Genomic DNA, 17,399 nt, shown 5'->3' on the forward strand with positions numbered 1-17,399 from the left:
ATTTTTATGTGGTGCCGAGGATCGAACCCAGGGCCTTGCATGTGCAAGGCGGGAGCTCTACCGCTGAGCCACAGCCCCAGTCCCCTTCTAATACTTTAATATGGAAATTATACTAATATACACTGGAAAAAATTTTTCATTCACTTAGGATATTTTCATCTGTGTTCTCTGGGACTATAATTTCCCTTAAAATTTTCTAGATTACCCATGTCCATATTTCATAGTCTCATAAAATAAATTGCCTAGATATCTCTTTTTTTATTTTCTAAAATAGGTTATAATATTGGGGTAACCTATTTTATATGGTATGGTAAGACTTTTCTGTACACTTTCTAGGCATAAGTGTCTTAGTAGGGAAAAGAAGGGGAAAGAAGGATTTTTGATCACTATTTCAGTTTCCAGAATGAATATAGGCTTTGTGAATTTTCTTGATTTTATTTTGGTTAATATTTTTCTAGAAAATTATTCTTTTTCACATTTTTGCCTAACTGTCGCATTTACTGTCCTAAAGTCATCCATGGTATTTTCTGAGAGTCGGCATAACATAGTTAAAGACACAAAGAGTAAGACATCATGGGTTTGAACACTGCATATTGTCTTTACTTTTTCTCTTTTCTTCTTAGTCTTGCTAGATGCCATTTATTTTATTAGTTTTAAAATTGAAATTTTAAGAATCAGCATTTGGAATTATTGGTTGCTGAACAGAGGAAAAACTTAAAAGTATTTCCTCTAAAAACAGGATCAAGAGAAGGATGCCTACTCTCACCACTCATATTCAACATACTCCTTGAAACTTCAGCCAATCAGGCAAGAGAAGGAAATTAAAGAAATACAAATAGGAAAGAACTTAGGAATAAAACCAGAGCCATGTGTCTAATAGAAGAAAAAGTAGGCCCTAATCTCTATCATGTGGGATTAGCCCCCAACTTCCTTAATAAGACTCCTGTGGTGCAAGAATTAAAATCAAGAATCAATAAATGGGATGGACTCAAACTAAAAAGTTTTTTCTCCACAAAAAAAAAAAAAAAAAAACAATCTGTGAGGCAAATAAAGAGCCTACAGTATCTTGGGAGCAAATCTTTACCCCTCATACATCAGATACAGCACTAATCTCTAGGGTTTATAAAGAACTCAAAAAGCTAAACAAACACCAATAAAACAAATAACTCAATAAATGGGCCAAGGACCCGAACACTTTTCAGATGATGATATACAATCAATCAACAAATACATGAAAAAATGTTCATCATTACTAGCAATCAGAGAAATGCATATCAAAACCACTCTAAGATTTCATCTCTCTCCAGTCAGAATGGCAGCTATTATGCATACAAACAACAATAAGTGTTGGTGAGGATGTGGGGGAAAAAGGTACACTCATACACTGCTGGTAAGACTGCAAATTGGTGCAGCCAATATGGAAAGCAGTATGGAGATTTCTTTGAAAATTGGGAATGGAACCACCATTTGGCCCAGCTATCCCTCTCCTTGGTCTATACCTAAAAAACTTAAAAACAGCATACTACAGGGACACAGCCACATCAATGTTTATAGCAGCACAATTCACAACAGCTAAACTGTGGAACCAACCTAGGTGCCCTTCAGTAGATGAATGGATAAAGAAAATGTGTTATACACAATGGAATAGTACTCAGCAATAAAAGAGAATAAAACCATGGCATTAGCAAGTAAATGGATGGAGTTGGAGTATAAAATGTTAAGTGAAATTAGCCAATCCCCAAAAACCAAATGTCAAATGTTTTCTTTGATATAAGGAGGCTGATTCATAGTGGGATAGGGAGCAGGAGCATGGGAAGAATAGAAGAACTCTAGATAGGGCAGAGGGATTGGAGGGGAAGGGAGAGAGTATGGGGTTATTAATGATGGTGGAATGAGATGATCATTATTATCCAAAGTACAGGTATAAAGACACAAATTGGTGTGAATATACTGTGTATACAACCAGAAATATGAAAAACTGTGCTCTATGAGTGTAATAAGAATTGAAATGCATTCCACTGTCATATATCAATAAAAAAATAAATTAAAAAGAAATACAAATAGGAAAAAAAGAGCTTAAAAATTATCCATTTGCTGATGATGTTGACATGATCCTCTATTAGACCCAAAAACTCCACCAGAAGGTTCTAGAGCTGAAACACATTTAATAAAGTAGAAGAACACAAGATAAACATACATAAAGCAACTGCTTTCCTATACTCTAATAATGAATCTGCTGAAAAAGAAATTAGGAAAACTATTCTCATTAATTTAATGAGGGATCTCTACATTGAAAACTATAGAACACTAAAGAAAAAAATTGAAGGCTTTAGAAGATGGAAAGACTCCCAAGTTCTTAGATAGGCAGAATTAGTATTGTCAAAATGGCCATACTACCAAAAGTATTATATAGATTCAATGCAATCCTCATCAAAACATAAATGACATTCTGCACAGAACTAAAAAAAGCAGTACTAAAATTCATTTGGAAAAACAAGAGACCCAAAATAGCCAAAGCAATTCTGAGCAAAAAGAGTAATGCTGGAGATATCACAATACCAGATCTGAAATTATACTACAAGCTACAGTAACAGAAACAGCATAGTATTGACACCAAACAGACAGACCAGTGAAATAGAAGATACAGAGACAAACCAACATGAATTCCGTTATCTGATACTAGACAAAGGTGCCAAAAACACATGTTGGAGAAAAGAGTCTCTTTATCAAATGTTGCCAGGAAAACTGGATATTCATATACAGAAGAATGAAGTTGGACCCGCTATCTCTCACGGAGCACAAAAGTCAAGTAAGTGGATTAGAGACTTAGAAATTAGACTAGAAACTCTATAACACGACTAGAAGAAAATATATGCTTAACAATCCATCATATTGGCACAGGAACCAACTTCTTTAACAAGATCCCTAAAGTGCAAGAAATAAAACTAAAAATCAATAGGTGGGATGCCACAAACTAAAAAGCTTCTACACAGCAAAGGAGCTTGAAGAGAGAGCCTGGAGAATGGGAGAAGATCTTTGCCACCTGCTCCTCAGATAGGGCATAAAGATTCAGAATATATAATGAATTAAAAAATCTTAACACTAAAAAATCCCAAGTAAACCAATTAACAAATGGGCACAAGAACTAAACAGACACTTCTCAAAAGAGGAAATACAAATGGAGAATAAGTATATGAGAAAATGTTCAACATCTCTAGCAATTAGAGAAATGCAAATCAAAACTACATTAAGATTTCCTCTCCAGTCAGAATGGCAATCATCAAGAATACAAATAATAATAGGTATTGGCAAGGATATGTGGAAAAATGCACACTCATACATTATTGGTGGGATTGCAAATTAGTATAACCACTCTGAAAGGCAGTATGGAGATTCCTCAAAAAACTAGGAATGGTTGGAAGGGGGGCTAGGGAAGAATACAATTACTTTAGATTAGTTAGAGGGGAGTGAAGGGAGGGGAGGGGACATGCGGGTAGGAAGGATAGTAGAATGAATCAAGACATTATTATCCTATGTACATACATAAGTATACGATGAGTGGAATTCTACATTATGTCTGAGAAATTATACTCCATTATATATGATGTATCAAAGTGCATTCTACTGTTATGTATAACTAATTAAAAAAAAAAAACTAGGAATGGAACCACCATATGACCTAGCTATTCCATTCCTCAGCATATAGTCAAAAGATCTAAAATCAGCATGCTACAGGGATACAGTCACATCAATTTTTTTTTTTTTTTTTTTTGGTACCAGGGATTGAACAGGGACACTTAATCACTGAGCCACATCCCTATCTCTTTTTATATTTTATTTAGAGACAGGGTCTCACCTAGTTTCCTTGGGCTTCGCTAAGTTGCTGAGGCTAGCTTTGAACTCACAATCCTACTGCCTCAGCCTCCTGAGCCACTAGGATTACAGGCATGCGTCACCATGTCTGATATCACATCAATGTTTATAACAGCACAATTCACAGTAGCCAGACTATGGAACCTAGGTGCCCTTCAACAGATGAATGGATAAAGAAAATATGGTATATATACATAATAGAGCACTACTCAGCCACGAAAAAGAATGAAATTATGTTATTTGCTGGTAAATGGTTGGAACTGGACACTATAATGTTAAGTGAAATAAGCCAGACTCAGAAAGTCAAAGTTAAATGTTTTCTCTGATATGTAAAAGCTGGTCTAAAATTGGGGTGGGGGAGAGAGAGAAAAGAAATGAGGGGGATTCCATCAAAATAAAAGAAAGATCAGGTGAGTAGAAGAAAAGGCTTGGGGGGAAGGGAGGTGGAATAGGATAAGGGAAAAACAGTGGAATGAATCTGACCTACTTTTTCAGTGTACATATATGAATATACTATAGTTAATCTCACCATTATGTATATCCATAAGACACATGTAAACAAACAGATCAGTAGAGTAAAGGAAGGGAAAGTATACATTTATAATTAAGTCAAAATGAATCCTAATGTTATGCGTAACTATCATGAACCAATAAAAAGACTGTTAATTTAATTCCACTGTGGTATCAGAATGCCATCTATTGAAATAACCACAGTTTTTCATCCTTTAATTCATTCATTTGGAAAAATTATATACACACACATACACACAGAGGAAGAGTTTTATTAATTCTTCAATATTTATTAAAATGTCTGTGATATAGTAAATGATAAACTTTTTAAAATTCTATTTATAGTTGACAAGAAACTATATTCACCATTGTTCAGTGAAAATTTTTAGGCATCAAATAGAGCAAGGCTATCAACTTTGTATCATCATCATTTTTCTTCTTTACTTGCATCAGAAGATTTAAAAATAAAGGTTTATCAACATCTTCTACCACAATTATGGACATGTCAAATATTCATTAAATTTCATTGATTTTTAATTTGTATATTTAAAGATCATACTGATAATCATAAGCTCATGAATAGCATTTCATCTTGGTGAACTGTTTCTTTGAAAGATTATATAACAGACCTTCTAATACTTTATTTCTCCCCCTAAATTCTATCTTGTCTGATAACCATATCATAGTACTAATTTTCTTTGGTTAATACCATTGGGTATCTCTTTTTCTATCCCTGTAATTTGCAAACTTCCTGTGTGATTTTGCATTGGGTATGCCTCTTGAAAGTATTATACAGCAAACCCAAATATTTCAAAGGTATTCATTTTAAAAGTCCTTTACAGCATTCAACTTGCTATAAAGATTTTTCTTCACTAGATCAGAGGAAGGAGGAAGAGGTAACATTTTTGAAATCATTTTCATAAGCAAATTCAAAATTATTTACTAAATAAAAGAAGGATATAAAAGCAAATTGTTTTACTATGTAAAAAAAAAGAAAGAAAGTATTATACAGCTAAATTTTGTTTTCCCATTTGAATAATCTTTGAAGTTTTATAGGTTAGCTTAATTTGCTTACATTTACTGTATTAAATTATATGGTGTACTTATTTTGAACTAGTCTTGTGCCAGAATACCCAGGCTCAAATTCTGGCTTGATCAGTAATTAATTGTGTGACATTGGCCAATTTCTTTGTACCTTAATTTTCTCATTTATAAAATGAGGATAATAACAGTACCTACACTTCAGAGGGATATTAGTGTAGAATGAATAAATAAATGTAAAGTGTTCATATTGGTATCTAAAACAATGTTGATTGTTGTTATAATTATTTTTACATGTTTTCAGTTTACCATACTTTTCCTTTGACCTCCTCCTCTACTTTTCCTATCTTCATTTGGATTAATATATTCCCTTCTGTTCTCTGCTTATTTGGAAATTTTAGATAATTATATTCTAGCTACTGAACATACTTACTTCACTATAACATTTTCTATTAAAGACCAAATTTATGTGCAATATCTATCCTCTTCTTAAACATGTAACTTAGTATACTTTACTCCCTGAACAAAGACATATCACCTTCTCCTCAACTGTCAGGAGTCTTCCTTTTTGACCTTTCTCATTTTAATATATTAAGTTAGTTGTCAATATCATTATTTTTATATGCAATGGCTAACAAATTTAATGACATTTTCTCATTTTTTTGGTTCACCACTATTTTATATGTATCACATTTATCTCCAAGTTGTTAATATGTCTCTTAAAAAATGGGTTTATGAGGCATAAACTTTCTTAAGTCTTTGTATATATGTAAATGTCTTTATTTTTATCTCACACCTGATGTTAGTTTTAACTAAACATAACATTCTAAGTTGGCGGCTATTTCTCCTTGGCTTTTGGAAGATGTCACTCTGCTATCTTTTGGGCTCAACTGTTGCTAAGGTATACTTGGTGCTTCTCTGTGAGCAATCTATTTTTTCACATAGCATGTATAAATATTTTTTGGTATTGGTTTCCTTAAGATGAATTTCAAATTTATTATTTATTCTGCTTATAATTTGAAAATTATATTTAAATACTGCTTCATCATTACTTATTCTTTTAGCTCAGCTGTATCTTTAAGACATATTCACAGTACTTTGTGTCTGTAGCAAACAGATTATGACAAAGTGAGGAATTACTGTCACATTAATTATATGTCATCATACCAATCTTGCTCTTAAACAGTCAGGTAAAAATTAAACTCAATTCTTGAAAACCAAAGTTATAGTAACTTTGCTGCCTCGTATTTTTTTTAAAAAATCATTTTTTTGTACTAAATACTTCACAATCCCATCATGGACAATAAAGAGTAAAAAGAGTTATACAGGAATTACTAATATACTTTTCAGAGTCTAGGCTGAAATACAGTATCTCTAGGATCTTTACTAATTTCATTCTTCAGGCCTGTCCTAAACTACTATATACATATTTATCTGTGTATTTATATACTCAGATAGAAGAGAGAATGTATGTGTTTTATATGGTAAATTTCTACCTAGTGAACTTTATTTTGCCACTGACTTCCACTGTAAATTGAGTGATCCTACCTACCCTACTGTCCAGTAAGGAATATGCACAGCAAACTCTGCTATGTGATCCCTATAGGACCTCTGCCCCAGGGACCAAACTAGTAGTCAACTGTGCTACAGGAGAAACAAGAAAAAAAATGTATATCAATAAGCAGACCATGACGCTGGGATTGTGGCTCAGTGGTAGAGCACGTGCCTTGCACGTGTGAGGCACTGGGTTTGATCCTCAGTACCACATAATAAATAAAGGTATTGTGTCCATCTACAACTAAAAAAATACTTTACATAAAATTTGTCTTCAGTGCCAGAGGACAAAGTCTCAGGACATTTTTATGTCTGCTGAATAATTTCCAAAAACTAGATCTATAGCTCATCAATGAAAATCAGACATTAGCTGTATTTGTTTTCCACAATTTTATTAGCATTTCTCTTCAGAGAAATAACTTAAATACCCAAAACTGGAAATTAAAATTATGACTTCAAATTTCATGCTAAATACAGAAGGCTTCTTTTATTTTGATGTCAGATAACCCAATTTATCTAATCAAATGCAAAAGTCTTGAAGTTTATCATTACAATTAGGTCTGCCCTTGCCAAATTCATTGTTTCTGGCCCCATGTATCTCTGCATTTTAATATAGAAATCTTGGATTCTTTTCTCTTAATATCAAAGTCACAAAATATTTAATATTTTTAACCTAAGTCAATTTTTAAAAAATATTTTTTAGTTGTAGTTGGACACAATACCTTTATTTAATTTATTTATTTTATGTGGTGCTGAGGATCGAACGCAGGGCCTTGCACGTGCTAGCGAGTATTCTACTGCTGAGCTACAACCCCAGCCCCCTAAATCAATTTTTTGAGGTATAGTATACATAGAATGAAATGCACAAATTTTAAGTGATAAATATTGATAAATGTATAACCTATGTAGCCACCATTTTAATCAGGATAGAGAACACTTCTACCATCCAGAGTTTCCTGTGTTCCTTGCCATTCAGTAGTCAACCCAACTGGTCCCTAGGCAACCCCCAATCTTATTACACTCATCACTGGTTTTGCTTGTGCTACAGCAAAATAAAATAAAAGTAAATACACAGTATGTATTGTTCCTGACTTCTTTTACTTGGCATAATATTTTGAAGATGCATCCGTCCATAGTATTCTATCATCTGAATATATCATAATTTGTATAACTGGTCACCAGACTATGTGCATTGATTTAGAATGATTTTACTTTTTTAGCTAGTATGAATAAAATTGCTAGGAAAATTTGTGTCTAAGTCTTTTAGTAGAAACATGTTTTTTTTTTTTTTTTCCTCTTAGGATACTACCTAACTTAACCCCTTAGAGAATTATATTCAAATATATATATATGTGTGTGTGTGTGTGTGTGTGTGTGTGTTTTAAAAATATATAATTTTTACTTTACACAAATGAAAGATTTGCTGTTTATTCATTCCGAAGGCATCTTCTCTTAAAACAAAACAAAACCCCAAGCTCACTATATAAGTAACTACCAGTTCTTATAATGTGTAAGTATACAATTTACCATATAACATTTATTCACAGTTCTTCCCTCAACCCCTCAATTTTACACCTGCTAGTGACTAGCAGTTTGGAGGTCTAATTAAGGAGACCTAATACATAATCTATATGTTATAAAATATGAAGACATAAATAGAGCAGGAAGTTCGAGATCATTTTAGAAAAGTCAAAGTTTTAAATACACTCATTTAAAGAAATTATTCAAATTTGCTTTTTATCTTATTTAATTTTTTTTAAGAGAGAGTGAGAGAGGGAGAGAGAGAAAGAAAGAGAGGATTTTAATATTTTATTTTTTAGTTTTCGGCGAACACAACATCTTTGTTTGTATGTGGTGCTGAGGATGGAACCCGGGCCGCACGAATGCCAGGCAAGCGAGCTACCGCTTGAGCCACATCCCCAGCCCCTCAAATTTGCTTTTTAGCTTCACAGCTGTATGTACTAAAGAGACAAATGTTTTTTGAGAGCTATAACTACAGTAGAATAGTATCAATCTATAAAGCTGAGAGACAATGAGGGAGGACTCTATATCTAACTCTAGTCTTTAACTTCTAGGGAAACACAGTGATTGAAAATAACTAACAACTTAATTTTATGGTTTTAATTCTCCAAAGGTGCAGGTTGGATCAAGTCATTAATCTGATATCATCCTATCATCTTCACAAAACAATGTGGAATAAACTTAAGAGGCTTTCATTTAGTTTCAAGTAGGGTTCAGATCTCACTCAGCTCTATAGAAGACGTATCAATGTAACAAGACTGATTTTATTTATCACTTAGAAAGGACTGACAAATCAGCAAAAGTACTTTAATAAAGCATGAGGGAAGTAAAGGGAAAAAAATTTATAAAAATTCAGAGCAAGAGATTATATCCAGATAGAGATACCAAGGAATAATTTAAAGGAGGAGGCAAATCCAATGCCTTTGACTGGGCAGACTTAGGAACTACAATAATGGAAGATAATCTGGTATTACTAGTGACTTATTTAAAATCTTTGATTAAAATCAAGTTTCAAAAGGCAGGGTGTCTAAATGCAATTTGGTACCCTGGAATGGAACAGAAAAAGGATAGTAGAAAAAAGGATAGCAGAAAACAGGTGAACAAAAACAAGTCGAGATTAATCTTTTTTTAATTTTTTTTTAGGGCTGGGATAGAACCCAAGGGTGCTTTACCACTGAGCCACATCCCTAGCCATTTTAATTTTTTTTAAATTTTGAAACAGGGTCTCACTAAATTGGTGAGGCTGGCTTTGAACTTGCAATCCTACCTCGCTTCTCAATGTACTGGGACTATATCCATGTGCCATGGCGCCTGGCCTTAACTTGATCTTTACTTCATATCACATAAAAAGGACACAAGAAATATCAACCATAAATATACTAATACGCTGAACTACATTAAAATTAAGAACTTTCTTTTTTTTTCTTTTTTAAAGAGAGACAGAGAGAGAGAGAATTTTAATGTTTATTTTTCTTAGTTTTCGGCGGACACAACATCTTTGTTTGTATGTGGTGCTGAGGATTGAACCCGGGCTGCACGCATGCCAGGCAAGCACGCTACCGCTTAAGCCACATCCCCAGCCCAAAATTAAGAACTTTCATTGAACAAAAGTTACCACTAAGAAAGTGAAAAGAAAAAAAGAACAAATTGAGAAGCTATTTTCAGTATAATTTAAGCCACAAAGAGTAAGAAAAAGACTGACAACTCAAATAAAAGATTGATAAAACATTTAATAGGTACCTCACAAAAAAGAGCAAATAAATGATCTATAAAAATGAAAGAGTGGTGGCCCTCACCAACTCATTCGGGAAATGGAAATTAAAACTACAACATGGTAACACTACATATCCTCCAAAATGATTAAAATTAAAAAGTCTCACAATGCCAAGTGTTAGCAAGAAAGTGAATCAATGAAAGTCCTATGAAGTGTAAATTTGTACAACCAACATTTGAAAACTATTTGTAAGCAAAAGAATATTTGTATTTCCTATGAGGAAGCTATCCCACACTTTCTGTATTGCTATATCCCACACTACTAATATGGTCTGAATGTTTCTGTCCCCTCAAAATTCTCACATTGAAATCATAATCCTCTAAGAAAATGGTACTAAGTGGTGGGGACTTTAGGAGGTGAGTGAATGGGATTAGTACCATGAATGGGATTAGTATCCTTATAAAAGAGGCCTGAGGAATTCTGCTTGCTCCTCCCACCATGTAAGGACAGAAGGAGAAGCTGACAGACTGCAAGCACCAAAAGATCTCACCAGAGCCCAATCATGCTGGCACTTGATCTTGTACATCAAGCCTCCAGAACTGTGGGAAATAAATTTCTTGTTAAAAGCCACCCAATTTATTGTATTTAATGGATTAAGATAAACATGAACAAGGATACTGTGTAGAATGTTTACTACAGCATCATCTAAAATAGCCCCAAGCTGAAAACAACCCTAGTAGCCAACTATAGTGGACTTAATAAATACTTGTAGTACAAACACATACATCAAAGAAAATGAACAATAGCAACAACATGAATGAGTCCCACAAACATAATGTTCAGTGAAAAGATATCAGGGGCTGGGGATATAGCTCAGTTGGTAGGGTGCTTGCCTGGCATGCACAAGGCTCTGGGTTCAATCCCCAGCACCACACACATACACACACACACACACACACACACACAAAAGATGAGGAACACAATTCTATTTCTGCAAAATGAAAAATCAGGTATAACTAAACTAATATTAGAAGACAGGACATTTGTAACTTTGTGGGAAAAAGGAGTTGATTGTGAGGGCAAATGATATAGGCCTCTGGGATGCTGGTAAATATTGTTTTTTTGCCATACCACGGATTGAACCCATGGCCTTGTACATGTTAGGCAAACACTCTATTTTCAAGCCACAACATCAGCCTTTTGTATTTTGAGATGTGATCTTGCTAAGTTGTCTAGAATCACAAACTTGTGATCCTCGTGGGATTACAGGAGGGCACCACCACACCAGGTCCAAATATCATTTTTTTGCAGGGAGGTGGGTACAGGGTATTGAACTCAGGGGCACTTGACCACTGAGCCACAACCCCAGCCCCTATTTTGTATTTTATTTAGAGGCAAGGTCTTACTTGCTTAGCACCTTAACTTTGCTGAGGCTGGCTTTGAACTCACAATCCTTCTGGCTCATCCTCCTGAACTTCTGGGATTACAGGCCTGCGCCACCTCACCTGGCTCCAAATATCTATTTTTTGACTGAGATTCTAGCTACATGATTGTTTATTGGATGATTTTTGGAGCTAAACACTTTCTGTGTGTATACCTTTATGTGAATGTGTTACACTTCAATTAAAATATTAATGATTATTTTCTATTTCCTAATCTTCTCTAGACTATAAACTTATGTTTTACTTTGAATCCTTAAGAGTTCTTGAATTCCCATTCAGGTTGAGGACTCCCTTGTTCATAGCCAGGCATGGAGGGTTTGTTTGTTTGTTTTTGTTTAGTTTCATTTTACTGCTTTTCCCAGTTACCTCCTGTTTAGCATAGGTTCTCATACACCTAAGTCTAGCTTACTATACCAGCTTTTTCTGTAGGTTTCTGTACTAACAGTCTCTTTCACTTCTTCATGCCTACACATATTAGCTATAACAGTATCCCTCAACAGGGTTTATATCTTATTACATTCCCCACCTAAAGCCCTAAGAGATTCTATTGTTTATTACATTAAATAAAAGACTCTGCAGTTCAATATTAAGTCTTTCTGTCAATTAACTGCTTCACCAATATTGCTCAATATCATCTTTCTACACTCAGATTAAATCTCCTTTCTTAGAGCCAACTCAATCTAATTTAATAGCAATCCGCCATTCAACAATATTCAAATTGTGCTGGCTTTACCCTTACCTTAGCATTCTCTGTACTTGTTTTATTCTTACAAACTGTCTCTCTGCAATTATGTAGTATAAGTTTATATTCATCTTTTGTTACATCTGGTAGGCTTTAATTCACTATTTGTGATTTTCTTTTTCTAATTATTACATGGCAATGAACCTCCCTAACTAGACTTCGAGGTTCTGCCTGCTTAACTCAGAATCAGTGAACAACTGAGAATCTATTATGTGTCAAGCACTGAATCAGGTAATTTCACAATATTATTCAATATAAGCATTACATGCCATGAGGTATGCAGTGTTATCTTCATGTTATGGAGAAACCTGAAGCTCACTCAACTAAAATCACACATGTATATTTTAGATATAGAAGTCTCTAAATAAAAAGTGCCTAACAAATATTTAAAATGAAATATTCAGATATATTGTAATATTTTATAGATAAATTTTGAAAATGCAACTGAAAGGTTGGGAAAAAGATGTACTTTGCACCACTAAAAGCCAATAGATGTTTGGAAAAGTTAACAGAAAGGTAATAACTGTTAGTAACTTGCCATGGATGGCTGATCCATTTTTTATGATGCTTCAAAGATATATTAGATTAATGAGAAAAAGTGAAAAAAAGTTACTTAAAGAAACTATCAGGGGAGTCATGAATGACTATAATTAAATTGTAAAACTCAGTAACATGTAGTTAAGTTTGCACTCTCATTCATGCTGATTACACAAAAATTTGTATCACTTTTTAGAAAGGCAATCTGGCAATGAATCAAAGCTCTTAAAGGCTCACTTTTTTTCAGAATCAGTAAACATCAATTAATCCACACATCCATTCATTCATTAATTCATTTAACATATTTACTGAGCAAGGAGTTTAGCTTGGGGTAAATAATAAATGTGTATATAATCGCTGATGGCCTCAATGGCAAAGCTATAAAATTTCTATGTATGATGATATGGCCAAATAAAGACAATTTGACCTTATTTCCTTTTATTTATTTTTATTAATGTATTAATTATACATATTAATGGAATGATAGTTCAATACATGTATATGATGAGCACTGATCAAATGTAGTCTCTCTTTGTCCCTCACCTCTTTCCAAACGATAATAATCAGTATTCTACACTCAAGTCAACTTTTTAAAACTTTCACATAAGAGAGAACATGCGGTACTTATCTTTTTTGGGTCTGGCTTACTTAACAATGTCCTCTAGTTACATCTATTTTTGCTACAAATTATAGGATTTCATTCTTTTTTTTTTTTTTTTAAATGGTTCAATAACATTCCTGTGTGTATGTAAAAAATCCCTAATAAAGCTTTTATTTTATGCAAAGATATACTATCAGACTTTATTAAATTTAAAAAAAGGAACAATCAAAATAGAAAAATAGTTAACTAAACCTATTATTAGGACTTTCTCCATACTCCTCTTAAGTCTGCCTAACCAACCTGTTTTGAAATTACACTTCCTTGCAGTTGTTTCTAGATAGGGTTGATCTGGCACCTCAACTGTAGATTGCACATAGTTCAATTACTCTACTGCTGACATAAAGTACTTTAATGTTATATTGTTTTACGGTCTAGATTATGAGATCCTTGAGAGAAGAAACTAAGTTATATTCACATTAGTATCCTGAAAATAGACTAGTTAGAAATAAATTTTATAGAAATGAAGTAATAAATTACAAAGGAGTCACACTCGGATATGAATGTAGTTCTCCAAGTATGAATCCAAATTTTCTGAAGATCTATCCAATAAGCAGAAACTGAAAATATAAAAATATAAGATATAAGGAATCACTCACAGCCTAGGGATGGAAAATTTCCTATTTGAGGATGCAGCAGTAGCTGTATTACTGAAACTATGTTTTCATGGAATAATTATTCATAATACTAAAAAGATCATAGTGATACTAACAGCTTATAGTAAGGACATGGGCTCTGAAGTGATATTGACCTAGGTCTGAGTCTTAGCGCTCTAACTAGATTCCTCATTCATTAATTAAAGACAACAATATAAACTCTCCCTTATAAGTCTATTTTGAGGGTTAAACAAGATGATGCACATAAAAGTGTGGTATAGTGTCTAGCATATAGTAAGAATTCAATAAAAGTTAACTATTGGGTTGGGGATAGCGCTCAGTGGTAAAGCATTTGCCAGCATGTGCTCAAGGCCCTGTTTGATCCCCAGCACTACCAAAAATAAAATAAAATAAAATAAAAGTTAACTATTATAAGATTACCTCTAAAATTCACACCAGCTGATTTAGACGGATAGGTAAGAAATAACCCAAAGAAACCTAACCAGGAACTGTAACTGTAAAGTTGTGGAATAAAAATTTCACATTCTGGAGGCACAGTTTTATATTCACCATTTTTTATTACTAGTGATCTAAATTCTCAAGAAGACAAATAGATACAAAAAATGAAGGTCTGGGGTTGTGGCTCAGTGACAGCGCTTGCCTCGCATATGTAAGGTACTGGATTCGATCCTCAGTACCACATAAAATATTTTTTTAAAATGAAGACAATAGTTAAAACCAAAATTTGGAATTTGAATATTTGATAAAAGATGACTTTATGTTCAGGAGTAAAAAGAGTGAACAGAATGGGTGTTATGATACCTGTAAGAAAATGCTTGCCCAGAGAATAGAAAACTAAGTGCTGTGTTGAAGTACTATGCTTTGTGCCTATACAGCACAGCAGTAGTAATAGCCGCATAGTAATGATAGTAGTGGCAGTAGCACATGGTACTTAACAATGTGCTGGGCACTGTTCTAAATGAGTTACATTAACTCACTTACCCTTTTAACTCTTAGCAGAAAACATTTAGGCTCAAGTTGAACAGGTCTGAGGTGAAATTTTGGCTCTGACATTCATGGCCAATGATCTTGAATAAAATTACTTTACTTCTCTGAGCTGTAGTTTCCTCATGTCTAACAACTGGTGAAAATACCTAGCCCACTGTGACAATATAAGGATTATCTAAAATTAAATACATAAAGTACCTATCATAGTGCCTTATATCTAACAGATACCCTGCTAGCTGTATCTTTATTTTTGCTGTTAATATTCAAATTATTATTCAATCTTATGACCAAGACATTTTTCTGTAGGCATGCAGAGTAAAGTTTAGAAAGAAGAGAATCTTTCTCTCCAGAGTTCCTTTCAGCCTCTTAAAAAATGGCACGCTTTCTATAATGTTTCTCAGCATGAACTACACATGAATAAAAAATAGAGTATTATAAAAGATAAAAAGACCCTTACCTTAGTTTTAAAGGTTTGGGTTCTTCCCCCCTAGGAATGGTAGTGTTAAAAATAGATCTCCTTAAAGTAAACAGTGCCGAAAAGAATGAAAATGGCATATGGCTAGGGGAATCTTCCAAAGAAACTATTTCACACAGCCATCTCCTGTTCTTTTCTCTGCCTTTTAAGGTCACGGTAACATGATAGAAAATCTGGGACTCACACCATCTGTCCAGACAGTTCTATCACTGCTCATTTCTCTTGTTAAATAGTCAGAACACTTCACACTTCCCAAACACTGCTACTATAAAGAGCAGTTGAAGCAGAATGAAAGAAGTTTTTTCTATCCAGAAATGTAGCGGTTGGAAATGAATAGTTCTTTTGAGGTTTGTGAGTTTTATATCATGTCAGTAAGAAGAAAAATTCACCCCTTAGAAGGAAATTTAAGAACAAAAGGACTCTAATACTAACTCTAGAAATTATCTTTCTTAAAAAAAGGGTGGCACTCTTGTATGAGTTCTTTAAGAACAGATGTGGCACTTTCATACTGAGATAATTACACAGATCTCTAATCTGTACATTTCTCATAAGACTAAGAGGAGGAATAGTTTACTACCACTAGTACTACTATTAATAATAGCAGGTAACAATTACTTAGTATTCATGACATTTTTTTTTCTTTGATACTGGTTATTGAACCCTAGGGGGCTGAGTCACACCCCCAGCCCTTTTTATTTTTTATTTTGAGACAGGATCTCACAAAGTTGTTTATGGCCTTACTAAATTACTGAGGTTGGCCTTGAACTTGCCATCCTCCTGCCTCAGCCTTTTGGCTACTGGAATTACAAATGTGTGCCACAAAGCCTGGTTACTCCACGCGTCTTATCATTCTTCATAGCTTTCTTTTTTAAAAATTACCTGTTTTAATCCTTAAAATAACTTTATGTGGCAATTTATCATATTATTTCCATTTTACAGTTGATAAAACTCTGGAAAAAGATGAAAAAACTTGCCCAAAATAATATAGTTGGTTAAATGTAGTGCTGGGATTCTAAAGCAAGCACACTGGCTCCATGCACTATTTTTTATTGTTATAGTTTAAAATAAATTTTTCAAAAAACCCCTAATTATATATTAAAATTGGCATCTCTTTCATATTTTAAACAAACTATAGTTGAATGTCTAAAATATTTAACCCTCATGTTCATTTAGTTGCAATGACAGTCAAATATATAATTATTAATTTACTAATTTCTAAGCTTTATTAATTTACTAATTTGTGATTCATTAATTTACTAATTTCTAATTCTTTGAATCAGAGCTTACCCAGCAAAAAGGAGTTTGTTGTCATTTAGAAAGAAAAGAAAAACTATAATAAAAGCTTCAAGAATGTGCTCTAGGATCAGCATCAGTTTGGGGATGCTTTATGACTCTGAAAAAAAGTTTGAACTACTTTCAAACTTTCAGAACAAGTTCAGTCTTACATAAAGACTCCTTGCCTTCAGATAAAAATTCAGGGATCCGAGGAGGGTGGGTCAATGTACTCAGAAGAAATCAGGAGGAGTCTGAAAATCCTTCCTATTTATAGAATTCTCCTCTAAATTCAATGGCTCAAATCCTTCCTATTTATAGAATTCTCCTTTATGTTCAATGGCTCAAATATATTAACTAATAGAAGCCCCAATCTCAGGTAGTTGGTGAGGTAAATTTATGCCACTGGTCACGTGACTACCATGATAATGGCACTAATGATAGTGATCACATTGT

The 17,399-nt window shown here is 33.6% G+C and overlaps 1 protein-coding gene across 4 annotated transcripts in view; it reads right to left on the minus strand.

The window, feature by feature from the left end:
* The window catches only part of Fktn (fukutin), a 71,722-nt gene that overhangs the window by 8,722 nt on the left and 45,601 nt on the right, over positions 1-17,399 (minus strand). Inside the window, exon 11 of one of the 4 annotated variants that reach the window (XM_076845727.2) lies at positions 13,465-14,152. The exons of the other annotated variants lie outside the window; for them this stretch is intronic. Coding sequence (XP_076701842.1) covers positions 14,080-14,152 — 73 coding nt within the window. The 3' untranslated portion in view covers positions 13,465-14,079. Of the gene's footprint in view, positions 1-13,464; positions 14,153-17,399 lie in introns of those variants that run through there. 4 annotated transcript variants of the gene reach the window in all.

The sequence above is a fragment of the Callospermophilus lateralis genome, chromosome 2, assembly GCF_048772815.1.
Source record: "Callospermophilus lateralis isolate mCalLat2 chromosome 2, mCalLat2.hap1, whole genome shotgun sequence".
NCBI lineage: Eukaryota > Metazoa > Chordata > Mammalia > Rodentia > Sciuridae > Callospermophilus > Callospermophilus lateralis.